The following is a 15668-nucleotide window of genomic DNA, read 5'->3' as shown; positions in this document are numbered from 1 at the left end:
GTTTTATTCCAAAGTTAGATTTTGAAATATGGATTTTTATCAGTGGAGAAGGAAGTGTAAAAACTATTGTGCAGGTGACAGGAAAACACAAAATACAAGAGTAACACACAGGGACAGAGTAACTGAAACAGACAGAATAGTCCAGGAGTAACACACAGGGACAGAGTAACTGAAACAGAGAGAATAGTCCAGGAGTAACACACAGGGACAGAGTAACTGAAACAGAGAGAATAGTCCAGGAGTAACACACAGGGACAGAGTAACTGAAACAGAGAGAATAGTCCAGGAGTAACACACAGGGACAGAGTAACTGAAACAGAGAGAATAGTCCAGGAGTAACACACAGGGACAGAGTAACTGAAACAGAGAGAATAGTCCAGGAGTAACACACAGGGACAGAGTAACTGAAACAGAGAGAATAGTCCAGGAGTAACACAACGGGGACAGAGTAACTGAAACATAGAGAATAGTCCAGGAGTAACACACAGGGACAGAGTAACTGAAACAGAGAGAATAGTCCAGGAGTAACACACAGGGACAGAGTAACTGAAACAGAGAGAATAGTCCAGGAGTAACACACAGGGACAGAGTAACTGAAACAGAGAGAATAGTCAAGGAGAAACACAACGGGGACAGAGTAACTGAAACATAGAGAATAGTCCAGGAGTAACACAACGGCACCAGAGTAATTGAAACATAGAGAATAGTCCAGGAGTAACACAACGGGGACAGAGTAACTGAAACATAGAGAATAGTCCAGCACTAAAACACAGGGACAGAGTAACTGAAACAGAGAGAATAGTCCAAGAGTAACACACAGGGACATAGTAACTGAAACATCGAGTATAGTCCAAGAGTAACACACAGGGACATAGTAACTGAAACATAGAGAATAGTCCACAGGTGACACATCGGGACAGAGTAACTGAAACACAGAGATTAGTCCAAGAGTAACACACAGGGACAGAGTAACGGAAACATGGGAATAGTCCAAGAGTAACACACAGGGACCGATTAACTGAAACATAGACAACAGTCCAAGAGTAACACACAGGGACAGAGTAACTGAAACATAGACAACAGTCCAAGAGTAACACACAGGGACAGAGTAACTGAAACATAGACAATAGTCCAAGAGTAACACACAGGGACAGAGTAACTGAAACATAGACAATAGTCCAGGAGTAACACACAGGGACAGAGTAACTGAAACATAGACAATAGTCCAGGAGTAACACACAGGGACAGAGTAACTGAAACATAGACAATAGTCCAAGAGTAACACACAGGGACAGAGTAACTGAAACATAGACAATAGTCCAAGAGTAACACACAGGGACAGAGTAACTGAAACATAGAGAATAGTCCAAGAGTAACACACAGGGACAGAGTAACTGAAACATACACAATAGTCCAATAGGAACACACAGGGACAGAGTAACTGAAACATAGACAATAGTCCAAGAGTAACACACAGGGACAGAGTAACTGAAACATAGAGAATAGTCCAAGAGTAACACACAGGGACAGAGTAACTGAAACATAGACAATAGTCCAAGAGTAACACACAGGGACAGAGTAACTGAAACATAGACAATAGTCCAAGAGTAACACACAGGGACAGAGTAACTGAAACATAGACAATAGTCCAAGAGTAACACACAGGGACAGAGTAACTGAAACATAGACAATAGTCCAAGAGTAACACACAGGGACAGAGTAACTGAAACATAGAGAATAGTCCAAGAGTAACACACAGGGACAGAGTAACTGAAACATAGAGAATAGTCCAAGAGTAACACACAGGGACAGAGTAACTGAAACATAGACAATAGTCCAAGAGTAACACACAGGGACAGAGTAACTGAAACATAGAGAATAGTCCAAGAGTAACACACAGGGACAGAGTAACTGAAACATAGAGAATAGTCCAAGAGTAACACACAGGGACAGAGTAACTGAAACATAGAGAATAGTCCAAGAGTAACACACAGGGACAGAGTAACTGAAACATAGAGAATAGTCCAAGAGTAACACACAGGGACAGAGTAACTGAAACATAGAGAATAGTCCAATAGGAACACACAGGGAAAGAGTAACTGAAACATAGAGAATAGTCCAAGAGTAACACACAGGGACAGAGTAACTGAAACATAGACAATAGTCCAAGAGTAACACACAGGGACAGAGTAACTGAAACATAGACAATAGTCCAAGAGTAACACACAGGGACAGAGTAACTGAAACATAGACAATAGTCCAAGAGTAACACACAGGGACAGAGTAACTGAAACATAGAGAATAGTCCAAGAGTAACACACAGGGACAGAGTAACTGAAACATCGACAATCGCCCAAGAGTAACACACAGGGACAGAGTAACTGAAACATAGACAATAGTCCAAGAGTAACACACAGGGACAGAGTAACTGAAACATAGAGAACAGTCCAAGAGTAACACACAGGGACAGAGTAACTGAAACATAGACAATCGCCCAAGAGTAACACACAGGGACGGAGTAACTGAAACATAGAGAATAGTCCAGGAGTAACACACCGGGGCAGAGTAACTGAAACAGAGAGAATAGTCCAGGAGTAACACACAGGGACGGAGTAACTGAAACAGAGAGAATCGTCCAGGAGTAACACACAGGGACGGAGTAACTGAAACATAGAGAATAGTCCAAAAGTAACTCACAGGGACAGAGTAACTGAAAAAAAGAAAATAGTCCATAGGTGACACATCGGGACAGAGTAACTGAAACACAGAGATTAGTCCAAGAGTAACACACAGGGACAGAGTAACGGAAACATGGGAATAGTCCAAGAGTAACACACAGGGACAGATTAACTGAAACATAGACAACAGTCCAAGAGTAACACACAGGGACAGAGTAACTGAAACATACACAATAGTCCAAGAGTAACACACAGGGACAGAGTAACTGAAACATAGAGAATAGTCCAAGAGTAACACACAGGGACAGAGTAACTGAAACATAGAGAATAGTCCAAGAGTAACACACAGGGACAGAGTAACTGAAACATAGACAATCGCCCAAGAGTAACACACAGGGACAGAGTAACTGAAACATAGACAATAGTCCAAGAGTAACACACAGGGACAGAGTAACTGAAACATAGAGAATAGTCCAAGAGTAACACACAGGGACAGAGTAACTGAAACATAGAGAATCATCCAGGAGTAACACACAGGGACAGAGTAACTGAAACATAGACGATAGTCCAAGAGTAACACACAGGGACAGAGTAACTGAAACATAGAGAATCATCCAGGAGTAACACACAGGGACAGAGTAACTGAAACATAGAGAATAGTCCAGGAGTAAAACACAGGGACAGAGTAACTGAAACATAGAGAATCGTCCAAGAGTAACACACAGGGACAGAGTAACTAAAACATAGAGAATAGTCCAAGAGTAACACACAGGGACAGAGTAACTGAAACAGAAAGAATAGTCCAAGAGTAACACACAGGGACAGAGTAACTGAAACATAGAGAATAGTAGAGGAATAACAGGCAGGGAGAGAGTAACTGAAACACGGACAATAGCCCAAGTGTAACACACAGGGACAGATTAACTGAAACATTCAGAATAGTCCAGGAGTAACACACAGGGACAGAGTAGCTGAAACAGAGAATAGTAGATGAGTAACACTCAGGGACGGCGTAACTGAAACACAGACAATAGTGCAAGAGGAACACATAGGGACAGAGTAAATGAAACAGAGAGAAGAGTCCAGGAGTAACACACAGAGACAGAGTAACTGAAACAGAGAATAGTCCAGGAGTAACACACAGGGACAGAGTAACTGAAACAGAGAATAGTCCAAGAGTAACACATGGGGACAGAGTAAATGAAACAGAGAATAGTCCAGGAGTAAAACACAGGAAAGAGTAACTGAAACATAGCAAATAGTCCAGGAGTAACACACAGGGACAGAGTAACTGAAACAGAGAGAAGAGTCCACGAGTAACACTCAGGGACAGAGTAACTGAAACAGAGAATAGTCCAGGAGTAAAACACAGGAAAGAGTAACTGAAACACAGAATAGTCCAGGAGTAACACACAGGGACAGAGTAACTGAAACAGCGAGAAGAGTCCACGAGTAACACACAGGGACAGAGTAACTGAAACAGCGAGAAGAGTCCACGAGTAACACACAGGGACAGAGTAACTGAAACAGGGAATAGTCCAGGAGTAACACACAGGGACAGAGTAACTGAAACAGGGAGAAGAGTCCACGAGTAACACACAGGGACAGAGTAACTGAAACAGGGAATAGTCCACGAGTAACACACAGGGACAGAGTAACTGAAACAGGGAATAGTCCAGGAGTAACACACAGGGACAGAGTAACTGAAACATAGAGGATAGTGCCAGTGAGGTTAGAATTAGGACGATAGTGCAGCTAAACACGTGGCTGAACAGCTGGTGTAGAAGGGAGGGTTTCAGATATCTGGACCATTGGGATCTCTTCAGGGACAGATGGGACCTGGACAAGAAGGACGGGTTGCATCTAAACTGGAGGGGCACAAATATCCTGGCTGCAAGGTTTGCTAGCGTCACTCGGGAGGGTTTAAACTTGTGTGGCAGCGGGGTGGGAACCAGAGCAGTAGGACAGCAAGTGAAATAAATGAGGGGGAACTCATAAATAAGGCCAGTAAGACTAAGAGGAAGAGCAGGCAGGGAGATGTTGTGGAGCACAGCGTGACTGGTGGTCTGAAGTGCATTTGTTTCAATGCGAGAAGTATAACAGGTAAGGCAGATGAACTTAGAGCTTGGAACTATGATGTTGTTGCTATTTCAGAGACTTGTTTGAGGGAAGGACAGGATTGGCAGCTAAATGTTCCAGGATTTAGAAGCTTCAGGCGGGATACAGGGGGATGTAAATGGGGTGGGGGAGTTGCATTACTTGTTAAGGAGAATATCACAGCTGTACTGCGGGAGGACACCTCGGAGGGGTCGTGCAGCGAGGCAATATGGGTGGAGCTCAGGAATAGGAAGGGTGCAGTCATGATGTTGGGGGTTTACTACAGGCCTCCCAACAGCCAGCGGGAGGTCGAGGAGCAGATACGTAGACAGATTTTGGAAAGATGTAAAGGTAACAGGGTTGTCGTGGTGGGTGATTTTAACTTCCCCTATATTGACTGGGACTCACTTAGTGCTAAGGGCTTGGATGGGGCAGAATTTGTGAGGAGCATCCAGGAGGGCTTCTTGAAACAATATGTAGATAGTCCCACCCATCCTCCTCCTCTAACCAAAAAAAAAGGACTCTTGTGTGGAGGGTTTGGTAAAGTAAGGTTTTCCTTTATTTTTATTTTTTTGTCATCTCTTTTGTCAATTTAGAGCAGAGGGGATGGAAGCTAGGGCAGTTGCATGCTCCTCTTGCAGGATGTGGGAGGTGAGGGTCACCACTTGTGTCCCTGCTGACTTCACCTGTGAGAAGTGCATCCAACTCCAGCTACTCACAGACCGCGTTAGGGAACCGGAGCTGGAGCTGGATGAACTTCAGATCATTCAGGAGGCTGAGGGGGTGATAGAGAGCAGTTATAGGGAAGTAGTGACACCTAAGTTACAGGATAAAGGTAGCTGGGTGACCGTCAGGGGAGGGAAAGGGAATAGGCGCACAGTGCAGGGATCCTCTGTGGCCGTTCCCCTCAATAATAAGTAAACCGTTTTGGATACGGTTGTGGGGGGGTGGGTGGGTACCTACCAGGGGAATGCCACATCGGCCAGGTCTCTGGCACTGAGCTTGGCTCTGTGGCTCAGAAGGGAAGGGGGGAGAATAGGAGAGCGATAGTGATAGAAGATTCAATGGTTAGAGGAACAGACAGGAGATTCTGTGGTCGCGAACGAGACTCTTGGATGGTTTGTTGCCTCCCGGGTGCCAGGGTCAGGGATGTCTCGGATCGAGTCTGCAGGATTCTTAAGGGGGAGGGGGAGCAGCCAGAAGTCGTGGTACACATCAGCACCAATGACACAGCTAGGAAAAGGGATGAGGACCTGAAAAGCGAATATAGGGAGGTATTGGAAGCTAAAAGGCAGGACGAGCAGAGTAGTAATCTCAGGATTGATACCAGTGCCACGTGCTAGTGAGGCTAGAAACAGGGAGCGAGTGCAGCTGAACACGTGGCTACAGAGCTGGTGTAGGAGGGAGGGCTTCAGATATGTGGATCATTGGGATACCTTCTGGGGAAGGTGGGACCTGTACAAGAAGGACGGGTTGCATCTGAACTGAAGGGGCACCAATATCCTGGGCGGGAGGTTTGCTAGATTTGCTCTTCGGGAGGGTTTAAACTCGTTTGGCAGGGGGATGGGAACCGGAGCTACGGATCAGTGAATGGGGTAGCTGTTGAACAGGCAGATACAGAGTGCAGAGAGTCTGTGAGGAAGCTTAGACAGTTGACAGGGCAAAGTTGCAGCCAGTATGATGGGTTGAAGTGTGTCTATTTTAATGCAAGAAGTGTCGGGAATAAGGGTGATGAACTTAGAGCATGGATCAGTACTTGGAGCTACGATTTTGTGGCCATTACGGAGACTTGGATATCACAGGGGCAGGAATGGATGTTGGATGTTCCGGGGTTTAGATGTTTCAAAAGGAATAGGGAGGAGGTAAAAGAGGTGGGGGAGTGGCATTGCTAATCAGGGATAGTATCACAACTGCAGAAAGGGAGGTCGTCGAGGAAGGTTTGTCGACTGAGTGAGTATGGGTGGAAGTCAGAAACAGGAAAGGAGCAGTCACTTTATTGGGAGTTTTCTATCGACCCCCCAGTAGCAACAGAGACACGGAGGAACAGATTGGGAGGCAGATTTTGGAAAGGTGCAGAAGTAACAGGGTTGTTGTCATGGGTGACTTCAACTTCCCTAATATTGATTGGAACCTCCTTAGTGCAAATAGTTTGGATGGAGCAGATTTTGTCAGGTGTGTCCAGGAAGGTTTCCTGACTCAATATGCAGATAGGCCGACTAGAGGGGAGGCTATGTTGGATTTGGTGCTTGGCAACGAACCAGGCCAGGTGGCAGATCTCTTGGTGGGAGAGCATTTCGGTGATAGTGATCACAACTCCCTGACCTTTACTATAGTCATGGAGAGGGACAGGAGCAGACGGGATGGGAAAATATTTAATTGGGGGAGGGGGAATTACAATGCTATTAGGCAGGAACTGGGGAGCATAAACTGGGAACAGATGTTCTCAGGGAAATGCACAACAGAAATGTGGAGGTTGTTTAGGGAGCACTTGCTGCGACTGCTGGATAGGTTTGTCCCGATGAGGCAAGGAAGGGATGGTAGGGTGAAGGAACCTTGGATGACAAGAGATGTGGAACAGCTAGTCAAGAGGAAGAAGGAAGCTTACTTAAGGTTGAGGAAGCAAGGATCAGACAGGGCTCTAGAGGGTTACAAGGTAGCCAGGAAGGAACTGAAGAATGGACTTAGGAGAGCTAGAAGGGGACATGACAAAGTCTTGGCGGGTAGGATTAAGGAAAATCCCAAGGCATTCTACACTTATGTGAGGAACAAGAGGATGGCCAGAGTGAGGGTAGGGCCGATCAGGGATAGTGGAGGGAACTTGTGCCTGGAGTCGGAGGAGGTAGGGGAGGTCCTTAATGAATACTTTGCTTCAGTATTCACTGGATTCAGTATTCAGAGGGACCTTGTCGTTTGTGAGGACAGCGTGCAACAGGCTGATATGCTCGAACAGGTTGATGTTAAGAAGGACAATGTGCTGGAAATTTTGAAACACATGAGGATAGATAGGTCCCCGGGGCCAGACGGGATATACCCAAGGATATTACAGGAAGCGAGGGAAGAGATTGCCGCGCCTTTGGCGATGATCTTTGCATCCTCACTGTCCACTGGAGTAGTACCAGATGATTGGAGGGTGGCAAATGTTATTCCCTTGTTCAAGGAAGGGAATAGGGATAACCCTGGGAATTATAGACCAGTCAGTCTTACGTCGGTGGTGGGCAAATTATTGGAGAGGATTCTGAGAGACAGGATTTATGATTATTTGGAAAAGCATAGTTTGATTAGAGACAGTCAGCATGGCTTTGTGAGGGGCAAGTCATGCCTCACAAGCCTTATCAAATTCTTTGAGGATGTGACAAAACACATAGATGAAGGAAGAGCAGTGGATGTGGTGTATATGGATCTTAGCAAGGTGTTTGATAAGGTTCCCCATGGTAGGCTCATTCAGAAAGTAAGGAGGCATGGGATACAGGGAAAGTTGGCTGTCTGGATACAGAATTGGCTGGCCCATAGAAGACAGAGGGTGGTAGTAGATGGAAAGTATTCAGCCTGGAGCTCGGTGACCAGTGGTGTTCCACAGGGATCTGTTCTGGGACCTCTGCTCTTTGTGATTTTTATAAATGACTTGGATGAGGAAGTGGAAGGCTGTGTTAATAAGTTTGTCGATGACACAAAGGTTGCTGGAGTTGTGGATAGTGTGGAGGGCTGTTGTCGGTTGCAACGGGACATTGACAGGATGCAGAGCTGGGCTGAGAAGTGGCAGATGGAGTTCAACCTGGATAAGTGTGAAGTGATTCATTTTGGAAGGTCGAATTTGAATGCAGAACACAGGCTTAAAGACAGGATTCTTGGTAGTGTGGAGGAACAGAGGATCTTGGGGTCCATGTCCATAGATCGCTCAAAGTTGCCACCCAAGTTGATAGTGTTGTTAAGAAGGCGTATGGTGTGTTGGCTGTCATTAACAGGGGGATTGTGTTTAAGAGCCGCGAGGTTATGCTGCAGCTCTATAAAGCCCTAGTTAGACCACACTTGGAATATTGTGTTCAGTTCTGGTCGCCTCATTATAGGAAGGATGTGGAAGCTTTAGAGAGGGTGCAGAGGAGATTTACCAGGATGCTGCCTGGACTGGAGGGCATGTCTTACGAAGAAAGGATAAGGGAGCAAGGGCTTTTCTCATTGGAGCGAAGAAGGATGAGAGGTGACTTGATAGAGGTGTTCAAGATGATGAGAGGCATAGATAGAGTGGATAGCCAGAGACTTTTTCCCAGGGTGGAAAGGGCTATCACCAGGGGGCATAATTTTAAGGTGATTGGAGGAAGGTTTCGGGGAGATGTCAGAGGTAGGTTCTTTACACAGAGAGTGGTGGGTGCGTGGAATGCACTGCCAGCGGTGGTAGTAGAAGCAGATACATTAGGGACATTTCAGCGACTCTTGGATAGGTACATGGATGATAGTTGAATGAAGGGTTTGTAGGTCGTTTGATCTTAGAGTAGGTTAAAGGGCCGGCACAACATCGTGGGCCGGAGGGCCTGTACTGTGCTGTACTGTTCTATGTTCTAACTAGGGATGGGGCCATTCTGGACCTGCTATTGGGGAATGAGCCCGGCCAGGTGGTCGAACTTTCAGTGGGGGAACATTTCGGGAGCAGTGACCATAATTCCATAAGTTTTAAGGTACTTGTGGATAGGATAAGAGTAGTCCTCGGGTGAAGGTGCTAAATTGGGGGAAGGCTAATTATAACAATATTAGGCAGGAACTGAAGAATTTAGATTGGGGGCGGCTGTTTGAGGGTAAATCAACATCTGACATGTGAGAGTCTTTCCAACGTCAGTTGATTGGAATCCAGGACCAGCATGTTCCTGTGAGGAAGAAGGATAAGTTTGGCAAGTTTTGGGAACCTTGGATAACGCGGGATACTGTGAGCCTAGTCAAACAGAAAAGGTTGCATTTGTAAGGGCTGGAAGGCTAGGAACAGACGAATCCCTTGAGGAATATAAAGACAGTAGGAAGGAACTTAAGCAAGAAGTCAGGAAGGCTAAAAGGGGTCATGAAAAGTCATTGGCAAACAGGATTAAGGATAATCCCAAGGCTTTTTATACGTATATAAAGAGCAAGAGGGTAACTAGGGAAAAGGTTGGCCCACTCGAGGACAGAGAAGAGAATCTATGTGTGGAGCCAGAGGAAATGGGCAAGGTACTAAATGAGTACTTTGCATCAGTATTCACCAAAGAGAAGGACTTGGTGGATGATGAGCCTAGGGAAGGGAGTGTACATAGTCTCAGTCATCTCATTATCGAAAAGGAGGAGGTGTTGGGTGTCTTGCAAAGCATTAAGGTAGATAAGTCCCCAGGGCCTGATGGGATCTATCCCAGAATACTGAGGGAGACAAGGCAAGAAATTGCTGGGGCCTGACAGAAATCTTTGCATCCTCATTGGCTACAGGTGAGGTCCCAGAGGACTGGAGAATAGCCAATGTTGTTCCTTTGTTTAAGAAGGAGAGCAAGGATAATCCAGGAAATTATAGGCCGGTGAGCCTTACATCAGTGGTAGGGAAATTATTAGAGAGGATTCTTCGGGACAGGATTTCCTCCCATTTGGAAACAAACAAACTAATTAGCGAGAGGCAGCATGGTTTTGTGAAGGGGAGGTCGTGTCTCACTAACTTGATTGAGTTTTTTGAGGAAGCGACAAAGATGATTGATGAAGGAAGGGCAGTGGATGTTATCTATATGGACTTCAGTAAAGCCTTTGACAAGGTCCCTCATGGCAGACTGGTACAAAAGGTGAAGTCACACGGGATCAGAGGTGAGCTGGCAAGATGGATACAGAACTGGCTCAGTCATAGAAGACAGAGGGTAGCAGTGGAAGGGTGCTTTTCTGAATGGAGGGATGTAACTAGTGGTGTTCCGCAGGGATCAGTGCTGGGACCTTTGCTCTTTGTAGTATATATAAATAATTTGGAGGAAAATGTAGCTGGTCTGATTAGTAAGTTTGCGGGTGACACAAAGGTTGGTGGAGTTGCGGATAGTGATGAGGATTGTCAGAGGATACAGCAGAATATAGATCGGTTGGAGACTTGGGCGGAGAAATGGCAGATGGAGTTTAATCCGGACAAATGTGAGGTAATGCATATTGGAAGGTCTAATGCAGGTGGGAAGTACAGTAAATGGCAGAACCCTTAGGAGTATTGATAGGCAGAGAGATCTGGGCGTACAGGTCCACAGGTCACTGAAACTGGCAACGCAGGTGGATAAGGTAGTCAAGAAGGCATACGGTAAGCTTGCCTTCATCAGTCGGGGCATAGAGTATAAAAATTGGCAAGTCATGCTGCAGCTGTACAGAACCTTAGTTAGGCCACACTTAGACTATTGCGTGCAATTCTGGTCGCCACACTACCAGAAGGACGTGGAGGCTTTGGAGAGGGTACAGAAGCGGTTTACCAGGATGTTGCCTGGTCTGGAGGGCATTAGCTATTAGGAGAGGTTGGATAAACTCGGATTGTTTTCACTGGAACGACGGAGGTAGAGGGGCGACATGATAGAGGTTTACAAAGTTATGAGCGGCATGGACAGAGTGGATAGTCAGAAGCTTTTTCCCAGGGTGGACGAGTCAGTTACTAGGGGACATAGGTTTAAGGTGAGAGGGGCAAAGTTTAGAGGGGATGTGTGAAGCAAGTTCTCTAGACAGAGGGTGGTGAGTGCCTGGAACTTGCTGCCGGGGGAGGTGGTGGAAGCAGGTACGATAGCGACGTTTAAGAGCCAACTTGACAAATACATGAATAGGATGGGAAAAGAGGGATACGGTCCCCGGAAGTGCAGAAGGTTTTAGTTTAGGCAGGCATCAAGATCAGCGCAGGCTTGGAGGGACAGAGTAACTGAAACAAAGGGAATAGTCCAAGAGTAACACACAGGGACAGAGTAAATGAAACACAGAGAATAGTCCAGGAGTAACATGCAGGGACAGAGTAACTGGAACACAGAGAATAGTCCAGGAGTAACACACAGGGACAGAGTAACTGAAACATAGACAATAGTCCAAGAGTAACACACAGGGACAGAGTAACTGAAACATAGACAATAGTCCCAAGAGTAACACGCAGGGACAGAGTAAATGAAACACAGAGAATAGTCCAGGAGTTAAATGCAGGGACAGAGTAACTGTAACACAGAATAGTCCAGGAGTAACACACAGGGACAGAGTAACTGAAACATAGACAATAGTCCAAGAGTAACACACAGGGACAGAGTAACTGTAACACAGAATAGTCCAAGAGTAGCACACAGGGACAGAGTAACTGAAATATAGACAATAGTACAAGAGTAACACACAGGGACAGATTAACTGAAACATTCAGAATAGTCCAGGAGTAACACACAGGGACAGAGTAGCTGAAATAGAGAATAGTAGATGAGTCACACTCAGGGACAGCGTAACTGAAACACAGACAATAGTGCAAGAGTAACACACAGGGACAGCGTAAATGAAACAGAGAGAAGAGTCCACGAGTAACACACAGGGACAGAGTAACTGAAACAGGGAATAGTCCAGGAATAAAACACAGGAAAGAGTAACTGAAACATAGAGAATAGTGCCAGTGAGGTTAGAAATAGGACGATAGTGCAGCTAAACACGTGGCTGAACAGCTGGTGTAGGAAGGAGGGTTTCAGATATGTGGATCATTGGGATACCTTCTGGGGAAGGTGGGACCTGTGCAAGAAGGACGGGTTGCATCTGAACTTGGGGGGCACCAATATCCTGGGCGGGAGGTTTACTAGAGCTCTTCGGGAGGGTTTAAACTCGTTTGGCAGGGGGATGGGAACCGGAGCTACGGATCAGTGGATGGGGTAGCTGTAGACCAGGCAGATACAGAGTGCAGAGAGTCTGTGAGGAAGCTTAGACAGTTGACAGGGCAAAGTTGCAGCCAGTATGATGGGTTGAAGTGTGTCTATTTTAATGCAAGAAGTGTTGGGAATAAGGGTGATAAACTTAGAGCATGGATCAGTACTTGGAGCTACGATTTTGTGGCCATTACGGAGACTTGGATATCACAGGGGCAGGAATGGATGTTGGATGTTCCGGGGTTTAGATGTTTCAAAAGGAATAAGTAGGGAGGTAAAAGAGGTGGGGGAGTGGCATTGCTAATCAGGGATAGTATCACAGCTGCAGAAAGGGAGGTCATCGAGGAGGGTTTGTCTACTGAGTGAGTATGGGTGGAAGTCAGAAACAGGAAAGGAGCAGTCACTTTATTGGGAGTTTTCTATCGACCCCCCAGTAGCAACAGAGACACGGAGGAACAGATTGGGAGGCAGATTTTGGAAAGGTGCAGAAGTAACAGGGTTGTTGTCATGGGTGACTTCAACTTCCCTAATATTGATTGGAACCTCCTTAGTGCAAATAGTTTGGATGGAGCAGATTTTGTCAGGTGTGTCCAGGAAGGTTTCCTGACTCAATATGCAGATAGGCCGACTAGAGGGGAGGCTATGTTGTATTTGGTGCTTGGCAACGAACCAGGCCAGGTGGCAGATCTCTTGGTGGGAGAGCATTTCGGTGATAGTGATCACTACTCCCTGATCTTTACTATAGTCATGGAGAGGGACAGGAGCAGACGGGATGGGAAAATATTTAATTGGGGGAGGGGGAATTACAATGCTATTAGGCAGGAACTGGGGAGCATAAATTGGGAACAGATGTTCTCAGGGAAATGCACGACAGAAATGTGGAGGTTGTTTAGGGAGCACTTGCTGCGACTGCTGGATAGGTTTGTCCCGATGAGGCAAGGAAGGGATGGTAGGGTGAAGGAACCTTGGATGACAAGAGATGTGGAACAGCTAGTCAAGAGGAAGAAGGAAGCTTACTTAAGGTTGAGGAAGCAAGGATCAGACAGGGCTCTAGAGGTTTACAAGGTAGCCAGGGAGGAACTGAAGAATGGACTTAGGAGAGCTAGAAGGGGACATGACAAAGTCTTGGCGGGTAGGATTAAGGAAAATCCCAAGGCATTCTACACTTATGTGAGGAACAAGAGGATGGCCAGAGTGAGGGTAGGGCCGATCAGGGATAGTGGAGGGAACTTGTGCCTGGAGTCGGAGGAGGTAGGGGAGGTCCTTAATGAATACTTTGCTTCAGTATTCACTGGATTCAGTATTCAGAGGGACCTTGTCGTTTGTGAGGACAGCGTGCAACAGGCTGATATGCTCGAACAGGTTGATGTTAAGAAGGACGATGTGCTGGAAATTTTGAAACACATGAGGATAGATAGGTCCCCGGGGCCAGACGGGATATACCCAAGGATATTACAGGAAGCGAGGGAAGAGATTGCCACGCCTTTGGCGATGATCTTTGCGTCCTCACTGTCCACTGGAGTAGTACCAGATGATTGGAGGGTGGCAAATGTTATTCCCTTGTTCAAGGAAGGGAATAGGGATAACCCTGGGAATTATAGACCAGTCAGTCTTACGTCGGTAGTGGACAAATTGTTGGAGAGGATTCTGAGAGACAGGATTTATGATTATTTGGAAAAGCATAGTTTGATTAGAGACAGTCAGCATGGCTTTGTGAGGGACAGGTCATGCCTCACAAGCCTTATTGAATTCTTTGAAGATGTGACGAAACACGTTGATGAAGGAAGAGCAGTGGATGTGGTGTATATGGATTTTAGCAAGGCGTTTGATAAGGTTCCCCATGGTAGGCTCATTCAGAAAGTAAGGAGGCATGGGATACAGGGAAATTTAGCTGTCTGGATACAGAATTGGCTGGCCCATAGAAGGCAGAGGGTGGTAGTAGATGAAAAGTATTCAGCCTGGAGCTCGGTGACCAGTGGTGTTCCACAGGGATCTCTTCTGGGACCTCTGCTCTTTGTGATTTTTATAAATGACTTGGATGAGGAAGTGGAAGGCTGTGTTAATAAGTTTGTCGATGACACAAAGGTTGCTGGAGTTGTGGATAGTGTGGAAGGCTGTTGTAGGTTGCAACGGGATATTGACAGGATGCAGAGCTGGGCTGAGAAGTGGCAAATGGAGTTCAACCTGGATAAGTGTGAAGTGATTCATTTTGGAAGGTCGAAACTGAAACACGGAGAATTGTTCAGTAAAACCCACAGGGACAGAGTATCTGAAACACGGAGAGTAATCCAAGAGTAACAGGCACGGACAGAGGAACTGAAACACAGAGAATAGTCCAGGAGTAACATGCAGGGACAGAGTAACTGGAACACAGAGAATAGTCCAGGACTAACACACAGCGACAGATTAACTGAAACACAGAGAATAGTCCAGGACTAACACACAGGGACAGAGTAACTGAAACACAGAGAATAGTCCAGGAGTAACACACAGGGACAGAGTAACTGAACACAGGGATAATTCAAAGAATAACATACAGGAATGGATTAACATGGACATACATGTACAAGGAAAGGAAATGACGCAGAGGAAAATACAGAAAGCAGGAGAGGAACAGCCACAGTTGGAATTTGGCAGAGAGAGAGAGCGGGAGTCCTTTCTGATATCCAAAACCGACAATCCATGCAGATCTCAATAGGAATGGTGAATAAGGTGGAGTCGGTCGTGTCAGAAAGGACTGGGAATCTCTCTCTAAATATTCACCTTCTTGCTCAGCCAACGTAAAGATTTGTGCCGTTGGTAGCTTTCAGTATAACCAATTCACTTTTCTCTAACTTAGTTGCAGTATTTCAATCCTGATTCTGCTGCTGCTCAGTATTCAGTCATTCCAGAAAATGAAATTCATGGAGTTGCATTCATTTTTAACATTAACACCATCGACAACATCCATGGGAATGAGATGAAAGAGTTTCAAGAACTACAAACCATTGTGGGACAGAAATGTAAGTCTCTTTTTTTTCTGCCTATGTCAGCTTTGTTGCCATGTAGTTTCATGTTT

The 15668-nt window shown here is 45.9% G+C and overlaps 1 protein-coding gene across 1 annotated transcript in view; it reads left to right on the top strand.

Moving 5' to 3' along the window:
• The window catches only part of LOC137364488 (uncharacterized), a 198067-nt gene that overhangs the window by 167150 nt on the left and 15249 nt on the right, over window positions 1-15668 (top strand). Inside the window, exon 3 of the mRNA XM_068027676.1 lies at window positions 15450-15612. Within this exon, the coding sequence (XP_067883777.1) occupies window positions 15450-15612 (163 nt within the window). The remainder of the gene's footprint in view (window positions 1-15449; window positions 15613-15668) is intronic.

The sequence above is a fragment of the Heterodontus francisci genome, unplaced genomic scaffold (genome assembly GCF_036365525.1).
Source record: "Heterodontus francisci isolate sHetFra1 unplaced genomic scaffold, sHetFra1.hap1 HAP1_SCAFFOLD_874, whole genome shotgun sequence".
NCBI lineage: Eukaryota > Metazoa > Chordata > Chondrichthyes > Heterodontiformes > Heterodontidae > Heterodontus > Heterodontus francisci.
The sequence above is the reverse complement of the archived record's forward strand: the minus strand, read 5'-3'. Positions and strand labels throughout refer to the sequence as shown.